This window comes from Limulus polyphemus, unplaced genomic scaffold (genome assembly GCF_000517525.1).
Source record: "Limulus polyphemus unplaced genomic scaffold, Limulus_polyphemus-2.1.2 Scaffold1899, whole genome shotgun sequence".
NCBI lineage: Eukaryota > Metazoa > Arthropoda > Merostomata > Xiphosura > Limulidae > Limulus > Limulus polyphemus.
The window spans coordinates 13,301-39,887 of record NW_013667509.1 but is presented as its reverse complement, the minus strand read 5'-3'; the positions used below and the strand labels follow the sequence as shown (position 1 = coordinate 39,887).

General features: G+C 31.1%; 1 protein-coding gene across 4 annotated transcripts in view; it reads right to left on the bottom strand.

Moving 5' to 3' along the window:
- Positions 1-26,587, bottom strand: part of LOC106465299 (von Willebrand factor A domain-containing protein 8-like) — a 116,896-nt gene that overhangs the window by 77,843 nt on the left and 12,466 nt on the right. For all 4 annotated transcript variants that reach the window (XM_022393168.1, XM_013925504.2, XM_022393167.1 and 1 more), the window contains 12 exons: positions 25,451-25,615; positions 23,260-23,309; positions 22,694-22,802; positions 20,932-21,036; positions 15,538-15,651; positions 13,638-13,766; positions 12,595-12,833; positions 10,084-10,197; positions 9,451-9,619; positions 8,572-8,646; positions 5,800-5,915; positions 3,060-3,267 (listed from right to left, as the gene is read on the bottom strand). In XM_022393168.1, coding sequence (XP_022248876.1) covers positions 3,060-3,267; positions 5,800-5,915; positions 8,572-8,646; positions 9,451-9,619; positions 10,084-10,197; positions 12,595-12,833; positions 13,638-13,766; positions 15,538-15,651; positions 20,932-21,036; positions 22,694-22,802; positions 23,260-23,309; positions 25,451-25,615 — 1,593 coding nt within the window. The remainder of the gene's footprint in view (positions 1-3,059; positions 3,268-5,799; positions 5,916-8,571; positions 8,647-9,450; positions 9,620-10,083; positions 10,198-12,594; positions 12,834-13,637; positions 13,767-15,537; positions 15,652-20,931; positions 21,037-22,693; positions 22,803-23,259; positions 23,310-25,450; positions 25,616-26,587) is intronic.

Sequence of the window (26,587 nt, the reverse complement as noted above, 5' to 3'; positions counted from 1 at the left end):
GTTAATACTTCCTATTAAGGTTAATCTATGTGTATATTGAATAAAATGCTAGTACTTACTATTAAGACTAATCTATATATATATATATATAGATCAAATAAGATGTTAATACTTCCTATTAAGGTTAATCTATGTGTATATTGAATAAAATGCTAGTACTTACTATTAAGACTAATCTATATATATATATATATAGATCAAATAAGATGTTAATACTTACTATTGAGGTTAATCTATGTGTATATTGAATAAAATGCTAGTACTTACTATTAAGTACTAATCTATATATATATATATATAGATCAAATAAGATGTTAATACTTACTATTGAGGTTAATCTATGTGTATATTGAATAAAATACTAGTACTTACTCTTGAAGATAATCTGTACACATTGAGTAAAATGCTTGTACTGACTACTGAGGCTATTTTTAGAGATGCATACCATTACTGTTGTAAAATAGGAATGTCAGCCTAAATAAACAGTTGAAACCTTAAGAGAAAAACTGGAGTGGTTTAATTTCTGCAGTAACTTTCCCACAATGAGAAATGTTGAAATCCACAATAAATAGATCATTTTCACTTACCCTGGATGATTTAAGATATGGCCAGTCAGTAACATATTCAAAATTCAATTTCTGCAACACCCACACTTGGTTTTGTTTAGTACCAAGATGCTATTTGTAAATGTTGTAGGTAAAAAAATTTGTTTTCTAGCTTTAGTTTACATTGTGGATATTGTTTAGCTATTAAACTTACCTCAAATTTGTTATGTTGTAGTTGCTGCTCCATTGTGTTCTGATTCTTGTAATACTTTCGTGTTACAATTGTGTCCTGATATGCCACAGTTCAGTATCAAGACATCATTTCATCTTATCACTTAAAGTACAAAACTTATCTGATATTTTTTTGTTATTTTGCCTATTTCCTTTTAATTTCTTTGTTGCAAAGGTGGATAGTATACTGACAGGGAACTCTTTGCATGTTCTTTCTAAGATACACATTCTTAGCTAGATGACTTTTGTTTCTACATCTTTCAGAGTAAACTATTATGGTTGTCCCAGCTTTTCAATGGGCTAACTACCAGTATGTTTTCTGATTGGATATTTTATTCAGTGTTATGAAAACATTTGAGTCTAGTTAACAGAAGTAAAAACTCTTAAATGACCATGATATTGATGGTTTTGTGACTTCATTTCACTCCCTATACTAAAATATTAATAATACCAAAAAAGTTGATTTTCCGATTATTAGACAAAATTCTAAATTCATTCATTTGTTCTTCATAGTATCATTATTATTCATATTATTCTTGTTTCACAAGCCTACAGAAATGTACAAGACATTTAAGCACTGTTATACTTGTCGGAAATGCTTTGTTTTATTAGAGCAAAGAATGTGTATATTTATAACAGTGTCTCCAGCTTTATTTTTGACTATAATCTTACAGGCCACTATAGAAAAAATGGTTAAGAATATTTTAGTGAATGCAGTACTAAATATTTCATAGAATAGTTTTAAAATTAATTTAAGCACCTTTGTTTTTTGCCTGAAGAACTTCTCTAAGTTCTTCATTTTCTAACATTGAAAAAATCCAGTGTTTTACTAATTTGCATTAATTGAAACATAATTTGTGCAACTTATAGTGCATTAATTGGAATCTGCTACATTGAAGATTCAACGTTTCTCGAGTTCACTGGACCCCACTGGCTTTTGAAACACAGTTTTCTAAGCTACTGTTCCAAATGGCTTGAGGATCAGTGACTTTATTGCTTTCAATCAGGATCCCAAATAACATATATGAGTCACATGGAAAACCTAAATAAAACTACCATCAATATTACAATTAATCCAATAAGATATTACTGGGAACACTATGTATTTTACACTGAAACTGACTGATTTCCCCCTATTTTTCAGTCCTTTAAACTGAATGTTCTAACTATCAAAAATATAAAGTTACTCAGTATGATGGAATATGTGGACTGCAGCACATGTGAACAATATAAAAACAAACTGTTAACTTGAGGGTTGATTTAAATAACAAACAGCCAACTCATGCCTCTTTGCAATGCCGAAGGTGTTAATGCACATAATGTATGTAGGCCTATATAAAAAGTATAATAGTTTTAATTGCTAATCACAAATAGACTTAATTTTGCAACTGTCAATTTCACAGCATTTTAAATATGCCTAGGCTTTGAACTACAAAAACGTCTATAATATTCTTTTCAATTTGGACTATTTCTTATTGACAAGAACAATTTAACTAGGATTAGTCAGAGTTACTAACATGTCATACTTTACCTAAAACTTGTATTTTAAGTAGCTATTATATTATTACACACAAAAATATTTGGGTTATTTGCCTAAATTCTGCCTTCTCCAATTAAAATTTCTTATCATTCAATTAAACATTGCCAAAAAACAGTACATTTTTTTTCAATATTAATGCTCAAAGTGAGATACTTGGAATAGCACTCTAACAACATTAGTCAAGATACTTTAACTGCTGACTTGTCTAGTTGTTTTTAAGCTTTTAGTAATATAGTTATTATAAAATCATGTACATATGTATGGGGGTTTGGCTGAACCCCCTATATTTGTGATGTACAAAAATACTGCCACCAAGTTCATGTTCATGTGAACATTTGGCATCTGCTCTCCGCTGGTTGAATAATTACCTGAGGTGAACACAAACCTATTTTTTACTAATTTTCTGGAGTGTATCCCCCAGACCCCCATTGCATTAGCATGCTTTGCATATGCTATTTGTTCTTTGCATAATATGTGTTGGTTTTTAATCTCACAAATTAGAACCCCCTTACAAACATTCAACATACAGGCCTGAAAATATGAAGTACTTTTTACTGAAAGCCAAAGAAATATTAAAGGGGACTCTTACATTGGTATTATAGATTTTAAGTTTGAACAAATGAGCAAAGATATACATGTATACCTTATATTTACAGTTGAAAATCTCAGTAACAAAATGAAATGACTGAAATGAGAAATAGCATAAATACATACAACTTACTTTTCTATAACGAAATGCCTACCTGGTCATTTTCAAAAAATAAGATATCTGGAACTTTAACTTTCCCAGAACCAGCCTGGTGTACTGGTGTTGAGGTATTGCCAATATAAACTATCCCATCCTTAACATAACATTCTGTAGCATTTTTCTGCAACTGCTCAGAGGATTTCTCTATTCCAGCATCTCTTAGTGATCTCTCTAATGCATTCTTTGCCAAAGGAGGTAAAAATCTAAAGTAATGTAAGAACCAATCTCTCTCATCCAGAAAACATGTATACTAAGAATTGTTTTATCATAACATTTGCTTTATCACTTGTGTAATTTTAAAGAAATTTGATTAAGGTCTTAAAACTTCATTTATAATAATAATTTAATATAATTAAAACTTCCTTGCTACAGCACTATAATTATGAATTTTGTTTTTCAAATACATTTTATTTAGCTATTATATATTAATAGTTGTTGTTAGCAATCAATTTGTGAATCTGAATTCAAAAGCATAACTGTATATGCTAATTACAGATAAGCTAAAGTTTGGGTTACAGAACAAGGAGAACAAAAACAGAACTAAAATAAGTTGAAAATATTCAAATTTTCACAATTTTATCATAAAAGCAATAATATATAAATTACATCCATTATCTGCAAATTATTTATATAATAATTATTTAAACCAAAAGTTAAATGGTGAAAGTTTGACTAACATTACCAGTAAAAAAACGTTTAGAATTATATTTTTTTTCAGGGTGAAATCTTTTTTGGTAATAAAAATTGGTCCTAATCTTAGATGTGTGTATCAACATGATTTGTGGATATTAATTTACCCAAATTAAGCTTACAATACTATTCTTAAATCTGCTGTTTTATCAGTCTTAACCCTCTTGTAATGGGAAGGTCAAAGTGAGCATGTGACAACCTTTTACAGTTACATACAAAGTTTAATTAAACTATTTTATTATCAATATATACAAATAAACTTGGTATCAAAATGTACTTAATAAATCAAATTTTAATATTATATACGTTTTAAGTTCTTAATATTTCAAGAAAATATTTTAAAAATCCTCGATCTCACCTAACATGAGAATTGTGACATTTGTTCTCTACGTTTCCCCTTTCTCTAAATTAGTTACCTCTCTGAAGTAAGGAATTTAACATAAATTACTCATATAAATATCAATAAGTCAAAGTCTAAATTTTATAGGCATCAATCTTATTTGTTTATGGAGTCGTAAACCAGAAATTCAGACCGACTTGCCACACCCACATATTACATCCTCTCTTTTACAAATTGCCAACAGTTCTCTTTGAAATTTTACGCTGTATCATTTATAATCAAAAGAAAGGCAAAGTTTTAATGTATCAAATGACATATAATGCTACATTGTTTTCAGCTCAGAATACTGTCAATTTTGTTCTCAATTTGAAAGTTTATCTCATGGTGTTCAGATCAAGCAACTAAGGGAATTAATTTAAGTCCCTCTTGTCTTAGTGAGAAAGTCGGTTAAATTATAGTAGTTATAGGACATTTTTTTGCTTTACACATATTATTATCCTGTGTTATGAGGTGCATTATTTAAGTTTATAGAATTATCTAGTGTACTAATACCATCATTATAAAAATGTAGTCTTAAATTTCATTCACAGAAAGGAAAAACAAGAGATCAAACTTAAATACTATATTTCTTGTTTTTCACATATATTTTTCATTTATTGTTGTTATAAAAGCAACTAAAATGTAAAAATTAGAAACATATTGCATTAATTTATGTAAGATAATGAAAACAATAAATAAATAAAAATTATTCACGAGAAATGCTTGCGAGCAGCCCATGCATTACATCATTCAATATGGTAACGTGAGATATGTATTAGCCAAGTGATTTACAACTTGTATGCTGGGAGTATTAGTTAGACACAGTTTTAAGAGCAATAAAACAGTAAAACTAAGTATAAATAGACGTAGACTATCATGAGTCTTAAGCTATTTAGAATAAACATTTGTAATTTTTCTGTTACAATCTGTGATCATTCTAGAAAGCAAAAAAGGGTAACTCAGATTTAGTTAGTATTTTTTATGATAGTTACAAGATCAGTCAAATTCAATGAGACCATATATAGTTAGGGTAGAAAAATTAACAGATAAAATATAAAGTTTTACTGAAAAAGAAAAACGTTTGATATTGAATTAGGAGGTTTCAGAGGTTATGAAACTTTTCAGATGAAGAAAGAATTTTCAATCTTAACATGAAAATTACTTTGTACTCAGAGCAGACAACACTCTGACTCCATATATTTATGGACAATTTTTTAGTTAAAATAATTTAAAAATTTGATTTTTTGTGTACAAAAGATTTGTAATGTTTATTGAATGCTAGCCATATTTCATGAAGATACACAAAACATGTTAAAAGTTATAGTACAGGAACACTGATACTTACTTTGTGGTTACAAAGTCAGTCACTTCAACCAACCCATATGGAAAGAGTTAACAGCTTTTATCAACAGTAATTATTTCAAATAACTTTTTATAACTATTCATTTAATTGCTTTAACTCTGCAACACTTTAATATTCTGAAGTGTTTCAAGGTTTTATGTTATCATTCTGGTATTGATTTTACATACAATGTGTAACTCTTTTAATACCATTGAAGTTAGTAGTTTCACTAAAGTAAACATGAAACTTTTTGAAATCTATTATTAGTACATGTGCACCACTTTCACCAATGAATGGTTCTTAAATTTTATTCAGTCCAAATACCTTGTCATACATGCTTTATCTATTGCCTCTCGACAGGATTGTTGAGGAAAATATCTGAACCTGCGAGCAATACGTAGTAACTGACGTGTTGACAAGGAAAGAGCCAAAGACTGAACCTAAAGCATGATAAAAACACTATCTAAATCTGAAATTAAGCACATAAAATCTCCAACATATTATAAGTTTTATTTAATTTTTGATATAGATTTCACAATTTAAAAAAACGTAATTTCCATATTTGCATTTATGACTTTAGTTCTTTCAAAATATTTCATATTTACAAAGATTTTTATATCATTTAATTAAATAAAACTTTAAAATAACTACTTTATATATCACATAAAATTATGTAGATAGCTAGAAGGTTTTAGTTTATAAAATGTTCATGAAAATCTCTTCAACACACAATTCATATTTACAGAGAAAATTGTTAAAATTTGAATAAAGTATTCACTTTGTTAACTTAAAACTTTAATTCTGCTTTTGAGAGTATAACTACAAAGAATAAATATTGTTAAACATACAGCTGTTAACAGAAAGGTTGTAAAAATAACATTAAAGACTAGAATTACAGAATGAGTTATTGTTTCATTGTAACAGATTTACCCACTCAATACAGACAGATCTAAGCGTGAATGTCATGACTTTTTAGAGAGTTAAGATCCAAAATGTAATTAAACTACTTTATTATCATTGTATTCAAATAAGTTTGGCATCAAAACATAATTAATAAATCAAATTTTAATATGAAATGTTTTAAGTTCATAATTTTATAAGAAAATGTTAAAATGTCCTCAACTGCCCATAGTATGAGAATTGTGACATTTGCTCTCTAGATCTTCCCTCTTCTCAAATTTATTTATCACCCTTCTAAGAAGTATGGAATTTAACATAAATTATTCATTATAATATAGATATTATTCAGACAAAGTACAATTTTCATAGCCTTCAATCTTATTTGTTTATGGAGCCATAAACTAGAAAATCAGACCCACTTGCCATGCCCATCTATCACATCCTCTGTCATAAATTGCTAATAGCTCTCTATGACATTTTATACTACACTATTTATAACCAAAAGAAAGCTAAAGTTTTATTTTATGATGTATTAAATTACATTGTTTTCTGTACAGAGAACTGTCTATTTCACTTCTAGTTCGAAAATTTTTCTCACAAGAATTACATTGACAAGCTTAGCTGAATTTTTGAAGGTTCTTATCACATAACTAGAAAGCCAGAAAAATTATGATAGTTATATGACGTTGTTTGCTTTGTGCATATTATTATACTGTGTTCTTAGGTGCATTATTTATTTTAATAAAAAATATTCAGTGTAGTAATACCATTAATGTAAAAAAGTAAGCTTAAGTTCCATCGACAGTTGACAGCAAAAATACAATAGATCCAGGTAAGTACAGTGTCTCTTCATGTGTATTCTTTATTTGTTATTACAAAAGAACTAATGTAAAAATTAGAAACTTATTAGGTTGGACAGTGAAAATAATAATAAATGCTTCATGAGGTATGCTTGTGAGCAGCTTATGCATTATTCAATTCAATATGGTGACATGAGCTGCATGTTCACAGAGTAATTTTCAATTTGTGTGGCAGAATTATTAGCTATGAGCTTTAAGTTATTTAGGATAAACAAATGTGATTTCCTGTTACAAGTTACAGATATTCTATAGCAAATATAGAGTAATTTAGATTTATTTCCAAATTCTTATGGTGGTTATGAGGTCAGTCAAATTGACCGGCCTTGTATAGAGTTAGAGTATAGAAAATAATATATTTTATCTGAAGTTTGTCTCAAAAAAAAATTCGTTTAATATTTATTTAGAAGGTTTTAGAGATTATGCAAAGGAAATTTGAAAATTTTCAGATTAAGAAAAGTTTTTTTAATTTTAACATGAAAATCATTTTTACTTGGAGCAGTCAACACTCTGACTCCATATATTCATGGACAAACTTTAAGTAAAAATACTTGCCTAAAAATTTTGATTTTTTTGTCCATCAAAGACTTGTAATGTTTACTAAAAGCTTGTAAAAAGATTGTGAAGATATGTAAAGCTTATTAAGTTATAGTATGGAAACTTAAACTTAAATTACAACACACATATATAATAACATAAACACTGAGATTAATAAACATACCTCTGAACTGATTTCATTCTACTTGCATCATTTACTGACATACTTTATTGAAGGATGCAGAAAAGTTTTAATAACTAAAGACATTTGAGAACTCAAAAATTCCAAAATAAAATTTACAAGATCCTTCTAAAAATTTAAATACTATACACAAACAAGAAAAACTCCCATAAAGACTAGATCATATATAGCTGGTCATTATTAAAGACTCAAATTTCATTTTTTAGTATTCCAGCTGTTTCTCAGATTTGCCTGAAGCTTCCCGTGTGCTTTGTTTTGCAGGAATGATACACCTCACATACACAAGCTAATAGAAAAATATCTTCCAAAATGTCTACAAGTTAAAAAAATCAATATTCCTTAAAATAAAATAAACAATCAATTTTATTTATTTTCTCTTGTATATTCAACACTTTGATTTTGCTCTTGCAATAAGATATGCTTTTGTGAAGAACTTAAGTAAAATTTCTTAATGAATTGGGAAAAAACAACATATTATGAATTGATAGTCACTGCTTTAAATAATAATTATTTACTTAACAAGTTTTCTTTTAAATAAGAATACTCAAAACAGATAGGTCCATAGGACCCACTTATCACATTTGTTAGGTTAAAACCTACCATAGGATCTTCTGAAGCTCGTAAATTTTCAACAAACTTCAAAATGTCATGCATATGCAATGAAGTTGCACCAACCTACATAAAGAAAAAATTACAGTGTCTTTAAAGATGTAATATTTCATATGTGTTTATTCATATTTTATACTAACAATAAAAGAAATTTGGTTCAGTTGCTAAATGTGCAATATCTATCACAACAAGTAGTAATAACCACTATCATGAAACAGTTTAGTAATGATAATGAAACAACTGGGACAGAAAAATAACCACAAAACATACAGCACTTCTTACATAAGTAATTAAAAATATGTGGCATTAATGAGAGTATATGTATAAGTAAACACAAAACATCTACATTAACCACAGAATTATGTAAAAAAAATCCTATAAAACACCTATAGATAATAATCACAGAATACATAGTGATAACCATAAAAAAATACTTAAAGTAAACAAATAGCATGTGCTAATCATCATGGGTGCTAAAAATGGTAAAAATGTCATGCATAAACCACAAAACATAAACAGAAATAGACAAAATACATCTGTCAATAACAAACATGTGCAAAAATTGCTTAACACTTAGCATTAATGATTCAAAAGAAAAGTAAAAAAAAACAATTACAAAATAACTGATGTTAATCATTAAAATACAAAGTATCAATATTAACAAAAATCAATGATATAATAAAACATTGGACAGCACTGCTCCTAGAACAGCCTCTGATTTTAATAATTTAAAATTCTCTAGATTGTGTTTCCCACCGACACAAAAGTGTTAATTTTTTTTCTGCCCACCCCTCAAAATTAACTCTTTGTCCCCTTTATGTTCCCCCTCAAAATAAAAAATTCTAGTAATGTCACTACTCTATTGAATACCAAAATTTCAATGACTTCTTTCTCCTCAGCCATAGTTAGTGCTCGCATCTGATGGAACAGGAACATAGTCAGACTCTCAGAATTCAGCCACTGTTCAAATGAGCCTCCTACTTTAGGAGGTTCAGCTAATGCCAAGATGCGGAAAGAGGGGTGAATCCTAAATATGTTCCTACATAAGGAAAGCATGAACATTTAAAACACTGTGATTTTTGCACAAATTGTTTAATTACTATTACAAAATTGTTAGAATCACTCATCATATTCCCTGAGCAGCAGGTGGTATGGCAGTATTATCCAATTTAGCATAATAATACAAATGCAGGCTAGATATGTTTCCAGTAAGCAAAGTTTAATTGCATATATGTAACATTACAGTATAAATTATCCTAGTAACTTTAACATTTATTAAATATCAAAAACTAAGCTCGCAGTTGAAGGAGGTTTTAAGGACATTTTAATTCTTTGCAGTCAAAATCATTTCTGAACTTTTGTAAAGTAGATACTGAAGAGGTCTTGCTATTAACACAAATGATCTTATGTAAAACTAACAACAAACACACAATCAGTGTTATAATACTTGCATTCTTATAAAATGTTTATGTTCAAATAACTTTGAAAACTAAGTATATTCACCTATCTGCCAAATTTTCATTGCTAAAACCATTTTCTTTCTTCAATTGATCAAAACGATCATGATGTAACAAACGTGTTCCATCATACAGCTGAACTTCTCTGTTCTGAGTCAAACTGCAATCAAGTCATGCACATGAAAAACATGAACCAGAAATATCAGTCAAACCAGAAATTTGTATAAAATAAATATGTATGGGTGTGTATGCAGAAGAATAAGAAATGTTTATAAAATAATATTGATTATATATTCTTATAAAATATCTATAAATATATTCCAGTAAAGAAAAATTGAACGTAAAAAAATATTACAGTCTCCTCTCAATACCTATCACAAAAGAGAAGAGTTTTAAGGGTACGGTTTTAGTACTTAAATACTATTATGTATCAAGTCTTATCTGAATGTGCACAGAGTGAGTCCATTGAACAGACCCCATGTTGGAGAAGTATTGTTAACTGTAATTCAAAATTTACAAAGTGCATCTTCACAAAATGTGTCAAACCTTTAGTCAACAGTACATGTTTGTTGTAAACCAAAAAATCAGATGTGTTACTAAAATGTTTGTACTAAAGATATGTCTGTGAAATGCTGAAGTCAATATGACTCAGACTCTGACAAGTCAGAGTGCTGATGTTCATGTGAAAAATAAAAACACTTTTGTCCAACATACAGTTTGCAAATTACACTTGCAAAACCTCTAGATTCTCCTAAATGTATGTTTAAAGTTTTTTCAGTATTCCTGTATATTTTATCAGATATTTTCTCTACTCTAACTCAAGCTTCTATAAATTAGCAATGTTGGATAACATGTAGTACATCATATGCATAATACCTTGTTGAATGACACTTTATACAAGTCTGGGGGTACGAACACTTTGTTAGTTAGTGCATATAGGGTTAATTATCATCGAGGTTTAGAACTAGTGTATGGGTTAAAGGTGACACACTGCCCTGCAATGTTAAAACCTATTGAAGTGTACACTAAGACCAGATGGGATTGAAACCAGTAACTTGCTTAAGGTGAAGATGCTTTTAATAGTCAATTATGCAACAGAATCCACTGAATGATACAAATCTCAGATCTCATTTCATTGGTTCATTTTATTGCTCAGTTTCAGTTTTACACCTTCACAAAAATAACTCACACCTGCCACTTACTGATCATAGTTAATAATGAATGTGATGTATGCAATAAAATTTTCTTCTACAGCCAGATTAAAAAATGTATAAATAGAATAAATATATCTAAGGTTAATATGTTACATGATTATACACTCTATTACATCATTTAACTGTGTAGTAAAAAGTCTGCAACTTTATGAGTGTACTTCTTTGTCCATCATAGGTATGAAATCATCTGAAAGTTTTGAACATGTTTTACATTAAGCCCTAAAAACCCATTTACATCCAAAGAAGTCAATTTAATATAATAATAATGTCCAGTAAACAAAATGTTGGGAGGATATGTAACTAATACAAGTTAGAGCTTTCAAGTACAAAATAATGCTTGAAAAATATACCTGTCGAGTTTATGATGTACAAAATTATATGGATTAAAAAACTTTTACAATCACTTGGAATTACTGATGTAAATTAACCCCTTTCAACTAGAAATCTCTCTTAACCATTGGTGTCTTGTATATAATTATTCTTTCATTTCAGTGCTTACAATTCCAATCATATCAAAAATTATATTATTAAATAGTTATGTTAAAATTTTTCTTGAGCTACAAATAAAAACTGCCCTGTATACAAGAAAAGCATAGTTAACAGATGCTATCTGTTGCCTATAGTCAATAAATGCAGGAATAGCACAGTATGCTCATGATAACACAAATAAAGACTATGTCCAGTGTAATCATTGATATGCAGAAAGAAGTGGGAGTTACAAGGCTAGTGGTAAGTGAAAAATTTGTACTGATAGAAGGCAGTATTAATTGAGAAAGCTTTTTGTGAGAGGAGGTAAGATATTTTATCAGAAGACATCAATTTTTTTAAATGATCTACGATAAAACAAGTATTATATATGATAATGCCATTTTCTTGTTTTCCTGCAAATATCAGAGCTGAGAAACTAAACATGTAAATTTGAAATTCAAAATTAAAGAAAATCGCTGGTTTATACTCTGATACAAATTAACTCATTTAGAACTCCTTTTCATACCTCTGTCTAAAATGAAACATTATAGTCTTTAAAGGAAACAAAAGTGAAACCTCTTTTTATGCTCAGTTTACCATACTTTTATTGTTCACAAAGTTTCTTTTACTTGTCTAAGTTGGTAATAAAATAAGTAACAAATTGAGATTTATTGCAGTTTCTAAATAAAATTTTTAAGATTTATTTTTATAGGGTCTTCATCATGTTAAAAGTTAAATAACAGACCAAAAAGAAGTTAAGAAAATAAGTATGTAATCACTGCATATATATCTTATTTTTTTATCTATTCTTGGAAGCAATTTAAACTGAAATCAAACATACAAAGTTAGTGATGGAAAGTTTTACAGTGAAATACCTATGCAAAGTTGAGAGAGTACTAGGATGAGCACGATGCAATCCATCTAAGACTACAAGTTTCCCTTTCAAAGCTGCCATCACTAACGGAGATGGGCGCCAGGAAGTGTCACCATTCTCTAGTGTTACTCGCTGCTGCAATAGGTCTCTTGCACTCATATCCTGATACACCATCATTAATTCCATCTGGTAGCCGAGTAACTTAGCAAAATAACCAGCTAAAGCACTTTTCCCACTTCCCTGGTTTAGAACCAAACCAAGGTTAACTGATTACGAATTGAATACATTTACAGGTTGTAACAAATTAAACACAATATTATTTGATAATAAAAATAATAATTATTTTAGCAAAAATAATATAGTTCGTTTTTACAAGACCAATAAGATAGGTAAGACTTTTACACACACACATATATATAAGTAATTTTGCATGTTTAATGTGAATCATGTTGTCAACAGAACAAAGATAATATTGAATCATTTACCTAATTTGCTGTTTTCAAATATTCGTAAGTCACAAAAAGAAGAGAAAGAACCAACAAACTAGAACTTGGTGTATTCAAAAAGAATGAAGTAAAAGAACAAATAAAGAAAATTATATTTTCATTTTCATGAATTATTCCTTTTAACTAAACTAAAATGGAATTAACAATGTGAATTAATCTATTCTATTTTTATTTGAATAAACTAATTATCTGGAAAAAACAAGCAAAAGCAATTTTTATTTCATCTATCAATATTTTTAATGCACTTTTGAGGATCATCTTCTTAAAATTTTGAACAACTTCTGTACTGAACATTCATTCAACAGTTTATCTTCTTTTTAGCCAACTAATATCTATATGCTAACAAATATAAATGAAAATACAAAGTGAGAACTAAGCCACACTGAAATAAGTTCAAAGGTTTCATTAAACAAATCCTTGGAAATAAAATGAAATAAATATCTGAAAGAAGACTTGATAATGTTAATAACATATATTAAATATTACTATGTTTTACCTCTACTCTGTTTATAAAAAGATTACAGAATAATCTGCTCACCTTTGGACCTATGATACATAAGTCTCGCACTAAATGGCACTGAAGCATCTCTGCTAAGAGGGATTTGTGATATGAAGTAGAGACAAATGGTTTCATGGTAGATAGATGAGTACGCTTTCCACCATCTACCTAGTATTATAAATGGAACAACAATCAACAGTATACTTTGTGGTCAGTTTAGACAAACTAGACAGCACTGACATTGAAACTCCTATGAAATGCATTCACCTTTAGTTTAGAAGATACCTCATTCAATGTGATAAAGGCCTTTCTAATAAAAACACCATCTGCCATCTAGACTCTAGACAAATGCAAGCCATAAAACACACAACCAAAATCACTAAAACTTTTAAAATATATTTCAATAATGAAGGCAAACTATACGATAATACTTGAAACAGTTAATGCACAAACAAGCTCATTACAATGTTAATCTAGTACATTTTAATCCAAGTGATGGTTTTTACAGTAAGGAAGAATATTTTTAAAAGCTGTAACTTATAATAAAATGTACATATAATCAGTAAGTAAACTCACAACGAAAATGTTAATCTATGTGTTTGATATAGTTCTTTGGCTGTGTCCAACCTAATTACAGTTTTAATCTAAGAATTTGATAGTTTACTATGTCCAAACTCATTACAACATTAATATAGGTATTTGACATAACTACTTAACTATGTCAAAGCTCATAATTATGTACAAGCTCACTAAAACATTACTCTAGGTATTTGATACTTAAATATGTCCAAGCTCATTACAATGTTAACCTAGGTATTTGATATTTAAATATGTTCAAGCATATTATAACATATATGACAGATATATTTATTTCTGTCCAAACTCATTTACAGCATTCACCTGGGTACTTAATATAGCTCATTAAATACAGTTACAAGCATACCATGTTTTGAGAGACTACTTATTTTTACCACTGTGGTGAGAAATGCTTTTTAAGAAGCATTTAAACATCTAAATAATCAGTTCAACACTTATATTTTTTGAACAGGCACAAATCTATCTTTAATGGTGTGTTAAAAAAGGTTTAATATCTGCACATCTCATTCATTTTCACTTGGCTTTGTACATCCTCAGCGAGGTTTGATTTCAAATAAAAAAATCTGCAAATGATTTACAAATGATCAAGAAGTAGCTGTACATGTGTTTACAAGAACCTGCAGACTAGAGTTGCTTCAAATCTCATGCATGACTTATAGTTCTATGAAAGTGAAATTTTGGGGGATAATTTCCCCCCATTTGCACAACATTTAGTAGCAAGAACATCCCAACAGGCCTCCACACATTTTTATTAATGATGTAAAAAACCAGACTGAAACCAAAAATGTTCCATTTTAATGAACTCTTGAAACCTTAACAAAATCAACACATCCCCCCTTTTTTTTTTTACAATTCTTAGTCATAGTTTGCCTTTATGGAAACTTATTACCAATGTTATAAATATTAAATAAAACACATGAAATTCTAGAAAAAATAACACATAATTTGCAGTTACAGTTCACATCATTATAAAGAAGATAACTACTCTTGGAAATAATATTTCAGTTCACAGTACATTGTTATCAGTTTGCCCCTGAAGAAGAAAGATCCACCTTTCAAAAGCGCTTGGGTTATAGGGTTTTTATCATCTTGTTATCATGACAAAGATAATAATCATCACACTGCAAGATTCATTCAAGTTCACTCTATAATTCACTAAAATGTGCTTTATAAACAAAAGTACAATCTTAAAAAACATTGTTCACACACAAAGACACACAAACTGATTATTTCATCTTGTAGAAGTAACAAAATTCTGTTAATTAAAGTTATTTTACATTATCATAAAATTTTACCTTAAAACTGTCATTAAAAAAGTAACCACTAATAATTTAATACATACTTCAAACTTTATTGTTTCATTTCCATCTCTCAATACTGCCAAGTACTTCTGATTGTTACTCTCATGCTGTACAGATTCAAATTCAAGATGACTGTCACTGTCGACATGAAGGTTCTGAAAAACAATATAAAAAATAAAATTAAGTTTGTCTTTTACTGTTGAAATATACATAAAAAATTTCCAATTTCCAGTTGAAGTAACTTTATAACTTTCCTATACTAAAAATGTATTTTCAACAGGTACTTACCTCCACTCACATAAATAGCTATTCTCGTTCAGTGCTGCCCTCTATATGAAAACAAAAGTTTACACATGGCACAAGCCTTTTTTCTCCCCTCCATTGGAACTGACTAATTCCAATGCATCTCTCATGTGAATCATCATGCGACAACTCTCCACAAATAAGAGTGTGACACATTCTCTTGATGCATGTGACTTCCTCTATTCAATTCTACCAAACTACTACTTTGAGTTTTGTCAGAAAATGGAAGCACTAGTTTTCAGTGGGGAGGAAGGGTGGGAAGTGTGAGCAGAGTTAAGTACCTATCAGAAATACATTTTCAGAGTAGGAAAATTATAACTTCTGATACCATACATTACCCCTTCTCACATAAATAGCTAGAATCCCACACTGAAAGGTGGAGAGACTGCCGAGAGGGAAAGAAAGAAGCATCCTTCAAAAGAATCTAAAGGACATCTCCAACGAGTAAATCCTCGTTGTAAAAGATCATACGTGGGAGACCGTACCGCTTTTGTACCAGGTATACTCTTTGCCCACTGTGGAAAGATGTCACATACATGGGCAGAAAGACTGAGGAGCACATCTAAGTTGGAGAGAACTATGGCAGGATAGTGATCCGAACCATACGATATTTATTAAACTCAATCCGAGAAAACATAAAAGTGGGTAAGATGAAAAGGATTTGCTTTCTAGGTGTAGATTGGCTACAGTGCAACAGAACATACATGGTAAGTCAACTACATCCAAAATCCATGCCACTAGGAATTGACATCCACACAGGGGTAGGATGAGGATTATACCATCTGTAAGTCCCCTACAATCCAAAACCCGGCCAACAGGTACCGACCTCCATTTGGGGATAGAAAAAGAGGATTATACCACTGGCAAGTCGACTACAATCCAAAACCCAGACCACTGGGGACCAACATCCATGTAGGGGGTAGGAAAGAACATCATACTGGTGACAAGTCAACTACAATCCAAAATCCAGTGATCTAACAGTGGGTACAGTCCAGGACGAGCAAAAAATTATGAAGCAATTCTATTGCAAGGTCAAACCTACAATCAATCTTTTGGAACACTCCATCTCTACAGTGTGCATTGCATGGCCAAGGAATTATAATATGCAAGTGAACATGGCTTGACAGTGCAGAGTTGAACAGTTAAGGAATACCTGGTCAGGCAGCACTTGCCACAGAGCAGGATCCAAACAATGAGTAATAATAATGAAAAGAGAAATAAGACCCCTGAAAATAAAATAAAGAATAATAAAAAATAAATTATCCAGTCAAAGTCTCACTGAAGTCTGAAGAATGGCTAGAGGCAGAAGACGATAGCCTGAAGAGGAAGAAAACATGATCCAATGCAAGTAGTGAGAGACAAGCATATTAGATGTCCACATGCCCAACTGAAGAATTTCCTCCAATGGATGACGAGGATGAAATGCCACATAAAAAGTAAGGTGTTGAATTTGATGAGAAGACACCTGGAACAAAGTACAGGCGGAAGATGATAAAGAGGTATAAGCCAATCAAACCAAAAGGCAAACCCAATTGGTGAGGGTGGAAGGAGAGAGGATGGGTGCCAAGGGATAAAGAGGCAGGAACAGGTACCACAGCAGGAAGCCATGAAGGCAATATAACAGTGAAGAGCATGTACAGGACATGGAAGTCTATCCAGATCAGACCTAGGATAATGGTGGGAAATGAAAGGAAGGGAAATTGGAGAAAAGGAAGAGTTACCCTCCCAAGCTGCTGAAGTTTCTGGGAGGAAAGAACGATCTGGATAAAGGAGAATATATGTAGGATGATACAGAATACGTGAAGCATCGATGGCAAATATATCAGACCTCTGATGTCCACAGGCTAAAAAGGAGAAGGAAATAAGACTTAAGGGAAGGGTGAAACAAGGAGCATATGGAGAGTGATTTAAATGGAGGCAAAGTAAGGCAGTGAACCACATTAACATCCAAGTCTGGAATGGCAGTTTGCTGCAGTGGACGATGAATCCAAAACGAATGTATCAACATGGAAAGCAAAGGAGAGGTAAATACCATATATTATCGGGAAAAACGAAAGGTGTGGGACAAGGACCAGATGTGAAGACAGAGGACATGAAGGGCTGGATGAAGCACCAGTGACCGAGGTTGACGAAGAAGGGAGGGAGACAAAGGAAGAGGTATTGGAGGAGTAAGTTGGAGGTAGAGAAGCCTCAGAAACCACTGCTGAGCCTGCCAGTAAGGTGCAATCAGTAGGACTTGACACAGAATTGTATGGATGATCAAAATCACCTGGTAATGAAGTTGAATGGGAGGATAAACATATCGGTATTTGTTGGTCCAATCCTGGCTGAAAGCCTCGACAGCCAGAGCAAGAGGATGAGGGACTGGATACCAAATCAGAGGTAATTTGTGGTTGAGAAACATGGTAAAAGCATCTATGTGAGGAGTACCTCACTGAAAGCAAAGCCACTGGAAAACAAGAGAATTGAGAGACCACTCTGTTGGGTAGATTTTGTCTGGACAGGAAAGCCGATCCGCAACAAGACTGAAAGCACCTGGAACATGGCATGCAATGATATGAATATCTTGTGTGTGGGCCCAAAAAAGGAAGATCCAATGTATGAATACAGAGGGATCGAGAATGGGTGCCACCCTGGTGATTGAGATAAGCAACCACTATAGAATTGTCAGAATGGATCATTACTCAGACAATGTCTGGCCAGATGGAGAAAATGAACCAAACTCCAATGTTCAGCAAGAAGCTCCAGGATGTTGACATGATAAGACCTCTTGACTGCAGACCAATATCCCGAAACTACCTGTTGATCGACCCATGCCCCCCATCCTTGAAGGGTATGAGAAAGGGTAATAACAGCCTGCAAGACTCCACTGGTCATGAAGAGCCTGCATATGAGCACGACCTAAGGGGATAAGGGCTGATATGGAAGACTACATCCTCAAAAGTGATAGAACCTCACGAGCTGTAATAGAGGGAGCAGTAAAAGCGTGGAGAACTGAAATCTCCATAAAACGAACTCTAAAAGGAGAAGGTTGGGCCTGACTGAGGTGGATGGTGAAAAAAACACCCAAATGGACATGATATTAGGTAGTTTTAAGGAATAACTTCTATAATTTGATTAACCATCCCACTTGAGCCACCTTCAGGAGCAACTGATGAGTGTGACTGTTCAGAACAAATTAACAGTAGCCAATTATCCATATAATGATGAAAGCCTAACCCAAGAGCATTAGGTGACGAACAAAAGCTCTGACCACCTGACAAAATACATACAGGACTGAATCAAGCCCAAAGAGCAGTTTGAGAGATTGATAAACCACCCTGTGATGAACAAACTGAAGATATGGTCATGACTGACAAGATATTGGGATATGCAAGTAAGCATTAGCAACGTCCATCTTGGTCATCCACAAACCTGGAGAAAAAAGCCCACATGAGGGTGTGAAACGATTCCATGGTAAAAATGGGGTAGATTGAGAAAATGACTGAGGTAGAACAAATCTATTACAGAACACCAATCCCTGATTTTCTTGAGGACAACAAATAGTCTGGAATAAAAGCTTGGAGAAAGATGATGAACAGGTTCCATGGCCTGTTGAGACAAAAGGTCTTGTACCGCCTCTGACAGACACTGGCTGGTGATAGGATCCTGAGGCATAGACAAATAGCTGAGACAAATAAGATATGATAAAACCCGAATAACCCATTGAACTGTGTCAAAAGATCATCAAAGGGGAACAAATATGCACAATTGAGCTCTCACTTGTAACCCTCTGGGTAGTAACCTGGTACTGTTGGCACTATGCCCATCTACATTGGATAAAATGATGAGATGAGGAACCCCTGGAGGGAGAAGCAGGTAAGGGCTGAGAAGGACTAGGATGGGAAACAGGAATAGGGGCTCAGAATCTTGGTGTATCACCTCAGAAAGGAGATGGATTGTAGATAAATACCTTAGAAATGAAGAGAGTTAGACAAAAGCATGAAAACTAGGCATGGGTTAAACACATAGGAAAATCAAGGATTGCCCCCCACACAGGTAAAATAAACCCCAACTGCTAAGAGTGAAGCAACGGACAGTCAGCTTGATGGTAAGGTAAAGCAAACTGATCCATAGCCCATAAAGGGCGAGGCATGATGGCACCCTAAACTACGAAAATTGCTTAGCATGAACCTTAATATCCAGGGAGAACTAAGTATGGAGAGGAAGAATTATCATGCAACAAAGAAGGACGGGGATCATAGAAAATCAGGGAAATGAATAAAACAACACATACTTGAGAAATCATGTCTAAAAATGCCATATTAGGCCTAACTGGTTATGCAAGTTGAGCAAAGGAAGACACAGCAAAATCTAGTGGTGGAAAAAGGCTATCAAAATCTTAATTGTCCCAACCAGATTTGGCTTGTTCAGGAGGAAGTGGGGCAAGTTCAGGAGAAGATGGTTGACCCATATAATGATCAATCTCTCAGCGGGTAAGAGTGCTTGTAGGAGGTATGATACCTGAAGTTGTAACATAAACCTCAGAATTCATATCAGAAATGCAAATCAAACAAAAATGTTTGATAGACAAATGCAAATGTGAGAGAAAAAAGAAATGAAGACTGTGAAATTATGTTAAAGTAAAAAGCATCCTCAATATAACAAAAAAAAATTAATGAAGATATCCCACTGCAGAATTAAAACTAGTAAATTTACGAGTATGAAGCACATGAAAAGCACCAAAAACAAAAAACATCTGAACGAGAAATGGTAGTTAGGTAGAATTGAAGGGAGTCACATGCATAAAGAGAGTATGTTATTGGTGTATGTTATCTACTCTTATTGGTGGAGGGTTGTCGCATGATGATTTGCATGAGAGATGCATTGGAATTAGTCAATTCCAGTGGAGGGAAGAAAAAAGGCTTGTGGCATGCATAAATTTATTTTTTGCATATAGAGGGCAACACTGAACGAGAATAGCAACTTATGTGAGAAGAGGTAATGTACCGTATTACAACATTACTTTAACAGCGTGTTAATTTACGTTTATATAGAAATTACAGAAACATACAAAATTCTTTTACCAAATGGATATGACTGTCAACACACTAAATAAACTCAGTTAAGCAACTACAGAAACAGCACCAAACCTTTAGAACATGTTCAACTGATCTACATCCCTTGTTGTTTAAAAAAGCCTGATATGGATAGAGCCAGCTGATTAACTTGTTCATTGAAACTTGTGGAACTTTTGCCTGAAATATAAATAATGAAATTTAATAATTTACTGCTTAAAACTTTAATAACTATATTTTAAATGTTTTTGATAAAGGAAAAAAAAAAGTGTAATACCAAAACCAACCATTCAAGACAAAAACACTTTATAGAAAATTGTATAGAAACGTACACAAGACAAATCACTTTGAAATATTTGTCCAAAACAATAAAGCATTTAAAACTTCTTAATACCAAATAACTACCAAGCCAACAGAAATTTTACTAAATTGAAGATGATTCACAGAAAGGAAAATGTTTTTTTTTCGAATTTATAATCATATTTTTACAAACTACCATGAAAATTTCACTTCAACTTCTTCAAATAACAAACCTGAATGAAGAGACTAATTTTTTTTGTTCCTATATAGACAAGTACAATAAAAAAAAATTAATTTTATAAAGACAAGTACTGATCTATATATACATAACCTAGCTAGCTCTAGTAATATAGAAAGTTTTAATGCTACAGAAAGTATTGAAACAAAAATGTTAAAACTACATAAACTGAGTTACTTAAAATTTAATCCCTACTTTGGCAAATCACTGTAATTATGTTAGTCTGAACCAAAGCAAGGATAATTTTTTTTAATTCTAAGTAACTCAGTTTTTGCAGTTTTGACTTTCTTGTTTTAGTACTTTTTGTAGCATTAAAACTTTCTGTATAACTACAGCTAGCTGGGTTACATATATAATGATCCCTATTTGTCTTTATAAAATTTATAATTTTTTTATTATACTTGTTTGTTTCCTTATTATTAGCTATATTTTTGTGCACCAGCAATAACAAACGTGGGGCGAGCATATACCTGATTTGATTTTATTACTCATCATGATCTCTACCAACCCACTCTCAAATCTAATTATATTCCCAAAGTAGCACATCATCCATTTTATATATATATTTTTACACTTATTTCTTTTTTGGTACAAGAAAGGAATCACTGGGTCCGAGGACGGAATAGTTCTATGAATTAATTAGAATGATAAGGTTTGTCATTTTTTCTGTATGCTTGTCTGGAAAAGTCACTTACTTAAATGAAAATTCGTTGAAATAGTGAAATTTTGATTCACTCCATGAACATGTATATAGTGATTTAGGTGGTTTTATAAATACAATAAGCTTTAGTTTTGCTCAGCTAATACTGTTATATAGCCATTGTTAATATTCAGACATTTTAAAGTTGGTTTTAAATGAGCTATTTTTATGGTCACCATTTTGTTTCAAAACAATCCCCACTATTAAGTAGTGATGAGAAAACAGCTAATCCTTCTTAGACAGGAAAACTCAGCCCATTCATCCTATATGTTAATTTATATTTCTGTCTCTATCTTTCAAGTTCTTGTGTTATTAATAAAGAAGCTACAAGCTTATAATATCTTAATTTTTTAAAATATAAAGAAAACTATAATTTTAAAATCCTAATAAGAAATAGTAATAGGAGTTAACATAAAACCCTGATGACTGATGCACAATATTATGGATTCTTGAGAAAAGTTGTGGTCCTCCATCTGATTCTAAAGAAATATCAGAGAAAAAGAAAACTATCTAGTAGCATTGTCTTTCACTAATGAAATGTACTTTAAAGTAACATTGCCCACAACAATACTTTTATGTAACATAATGCAGATACTCACTAGAATATAAGCCATGTCAGATAAACTCTCAACAGGAAAGTCTGGAAAGCCTAGAGTCTTTGATTCTTCTGTCATCAAAGTGTGAGCAACAGAAAGGATACGAGAAAGTCTGTAATAAATAAACAGAAAATAACACTTTTATCTCTTGGATTTAGAATTTTTGTGCAAAGTTACACAGGAGCTATCCACACATATAAAGTAATATATATAATAATGTCAGTTAATACTGACCACAACCGATCAATTTTATCTAAGATTCTAAACTAATCAAACAAATTGTCCTAAATACTCTGTATTTAGCTTCTGACAACTAGCAAAAAAGTAAATAAAATAACCAAGGAACATAATGATTAGTCACTTACTTTTGTCAAAAATCTTGTCATGAAAATGAGATTACAAGAAACACAAAACTAATCACTTACTTGTTACTTGTGAACAGCAAACTTTTCATAAAAAGTAACTGAAATATAACAAGAATCACAAGACTAGTCACTTACTTGTCTACAGCAATCCTGTCATTAAAGTAATAAAAATACAACAACAAAAATACAAGACTAGCCACTTACTTGTCTACAGCAATCTTGTCGTGCTGTTCTTTCAAAAGAGTAAATTGTTCCTGACAAAATAAAAACAACAAGAATACTTCAACAAATATTTCCTAACTATAAATATGTAACATTAAAAGAAATGAAAAAAAATTTTGTTACTGAAAGAATGTATGTTAAGTTTCATGAAGCCTTTGTGAAATATAAATCCTGGTGATCCCCATATTTTTCCTAAAAAGTAAGAACTAATCTTATATAACTAAGAAAGAAAAAGTTACATAAAGTCTAATGCATATCTCTTGTGTTTCTGACATGCACACAAAAAAAGTGAAGCTGGGAGATTTGATTTACAAATTATTAATCAAATTTACACCATACATATGCAACAGCAGTAGGAAGAAATAATATATGAATACAACAAAATTAATGTTGTGTTCAAGCATTGTGATAAGCTAAAAAAACAAAAGAAATGTAATCACACTGAATAATGTGGGAACACTGTTTGAAACAACACACACACACACAAATAAATACTATAAATGAGCTTCTGTGAAAATTGCTGAAATGTTTGATAACACAGGCCTGCAAGTTTAAACTTCATAAAAGTTGTTTTGGTTTTAATAACGGATTTTCTATAATTCTGTTACTAAGATTTTGAAAATGACATCATGTAAGGATTTTTTACAAATCAGGAAGAAAAAAAACTCTTACTTAGATCAAATTATTATTTTGTTTACCACAATGAGCATTTTTTTATTATTATGTTTGTTAACAAAGATACAAACAAACTGAAGAAAAGAGAAGAACATATGTGTCAAATGAATATGCATCCTCATTCATCCTAATTTTTTTGTGAAATCTATGTCTTTTAGTCTCAAAACTATGTGTTGTGGTCTTTCTTTTATGTATTGCATAATGACGTTTTGTGAAAAACAAGTACATAATGGAGAAAAATGGATATCATTTTTGGATTTGAAATTGCTGTAGAGCATGTAAAAATTTCAAAACAATAAAACCATTGCAGGCCTGTGTAATTACTCAATTACCTACAGCTGACAGTTTCATATGGCAACTTAGGAAATATATCATTCACTAAAAACTTTGAGTTATTGGAAAAACAAAGTGATTCTAATTTTTCACACACAGAAAAATACTCTACAGAATTATTTTTACTGCAGTTTGACAATTCCTGCAAAACAAACAGTCTTGCCTATGTATTAATCATTTATGGCCATAACACAGTTCAGTCTTTAATAACTGTGTGTTCAAGTACACAATCCTATCTAGTTGTATATATATATATATACATTTCTCGTCAATACCTAGTACTTCTTTGCTAGGTATTGGTTATTCAAAACCAGTACACAGTTTGGCCAACTTCTATACTGATTATTTGTGACCACTTGTGGCTAGTATGAAGTCCTGTTCGATTGTGTGATGTTCACTGATGGTCCTTACACACAATTTAGTCGTTGACACTCACTACACAATCCTATTTGTAAACCAATAATACCATAATTTAAAATGGGGAAAACAATTATGCAATTGTTGACTGAAATAACTTATGTTTGCCTTTCGAATCAGATGGTTCTAGTTGCTTTAAGTCTTTACTTAACAAAATAACATGTGTTATTTATCCTTGGTGTTTCATCAGATTTATAAGTTATCCTGAAAAAAACAAAAAAGGGGTAAAGAAGGCCACAGTGTGCTTCAATTACTTCTGTAACAATTAGTTTTAAATAATAAATTACTATAACAAATGGACAACAAGATCTCACCTTTAACAGTTGGAAATGTACATCAAATTTTAACACAGTACTTGAAATTTACTGACTAGATAAGAACGTATAGGTACATTCTCCTACCAAGTTTACAAATTATGAGTAGAAAATGTATCACATATAAGATATCTGAGTAGAATACAGTGTTAAATTTGCAATAACTATCCCGGGAGATATAAATATAAGTTACAAAATTATTTATTTACTCCAGGAAAATCAATAATTTATAACTGAGTGTAATATCCTAGTAAAAGTACAGACATACAAGTATAATTTAACTCATTCTAGGGCACATGATTAGCCATTGTCAATACATATGAATTACAATTTTATAAAAAAGGTAATGCTAATGCAATTTACTCTACATTAAGAGTCTTGAACTGTCAAATATAAATATTAATTTTATATAACTTTGCAAGGAATAAAAATACCTGAAATGACATTGGTTCAATATTTCTGACTTGAAACCGAGATCTTAACGGAGGGTCCAAAGGGTTACCTCGATATGGGGGAACTGGCAGACCCAAAGCTATTACTCTAAAGTTATCAGCAACTCGAACAAGGTTCCAGGAACTTAACTCATCTTTAGAATGTTCCTACAGGAATAATTATTATTTTTGTTGATAAAAAATACATTTTGAAAGAAAAACATGAAATTAGAAATCTAAAATTTGTATAAACTTCATGAAGTAGGTTTTAGAAAAAAAAGATTATCTTAAAATAAGTGTCTGACTAAATATATTTGAATGCCATAAATTTCAAGTTTTCATATCTAATTAAAATAATGAGTAATAAAAAAAGTTTGCCTCATGATCATCTCTTCTCTACTCAGTGATCGTTAAACGATAATACTAATACATAATAAGTGTCACAAGACATTATTTTTTTGTAATTTTGTTTTTACATTGTTTTCAACTGTATTCATATAACAATGAAGGCAATGAACCCTTTTAATGTTCAAGCTATCTCACTCATTGATGTATGTACTGTAAAGCATATAATGTTTATATGAGCTATTGTAGTTTATTTGGAAAGTAACAGTCTCTTTAATAAATGAATAAGAAAATCTTAAATTTAGAATCAAAGATTATATAATGCAGGATTCATGTAATATTGATGTGTGAACTTTCCATTTTACTGACAAACCTGTGGATTATTTTTTTCCTTTACATTTTACAATTTTCTTTAATAGATTGTAAATCTATTTAAGTTTTTTCAGTGTCACAAGTATGAATACAGAAAAACAAACAGGTTTGAATATAAGTATTTAACCTGCAACTGCATCTGAAAAATTAGAGATCTTTACATTTGTATTTTTTAAGCTCATTCCAAAAATCAGACAAGAGACCAATTAATTAGAGAAATTTTTAACCCTTTAACCACTGATATCCTTAAAACACTTTTCTGTGCATGTCACCGTGTTACATTCAAAATTTAATTAAATACCTTTACTATCAATTTATGTGAATTAAGTTAACATTATAATGTATGTTATGATTCAAAGTTTTATGTTATCCAAGTTTTAAGTCCTTTATTTCAAAACTACTTAAAACTTCAGTAGCTATATT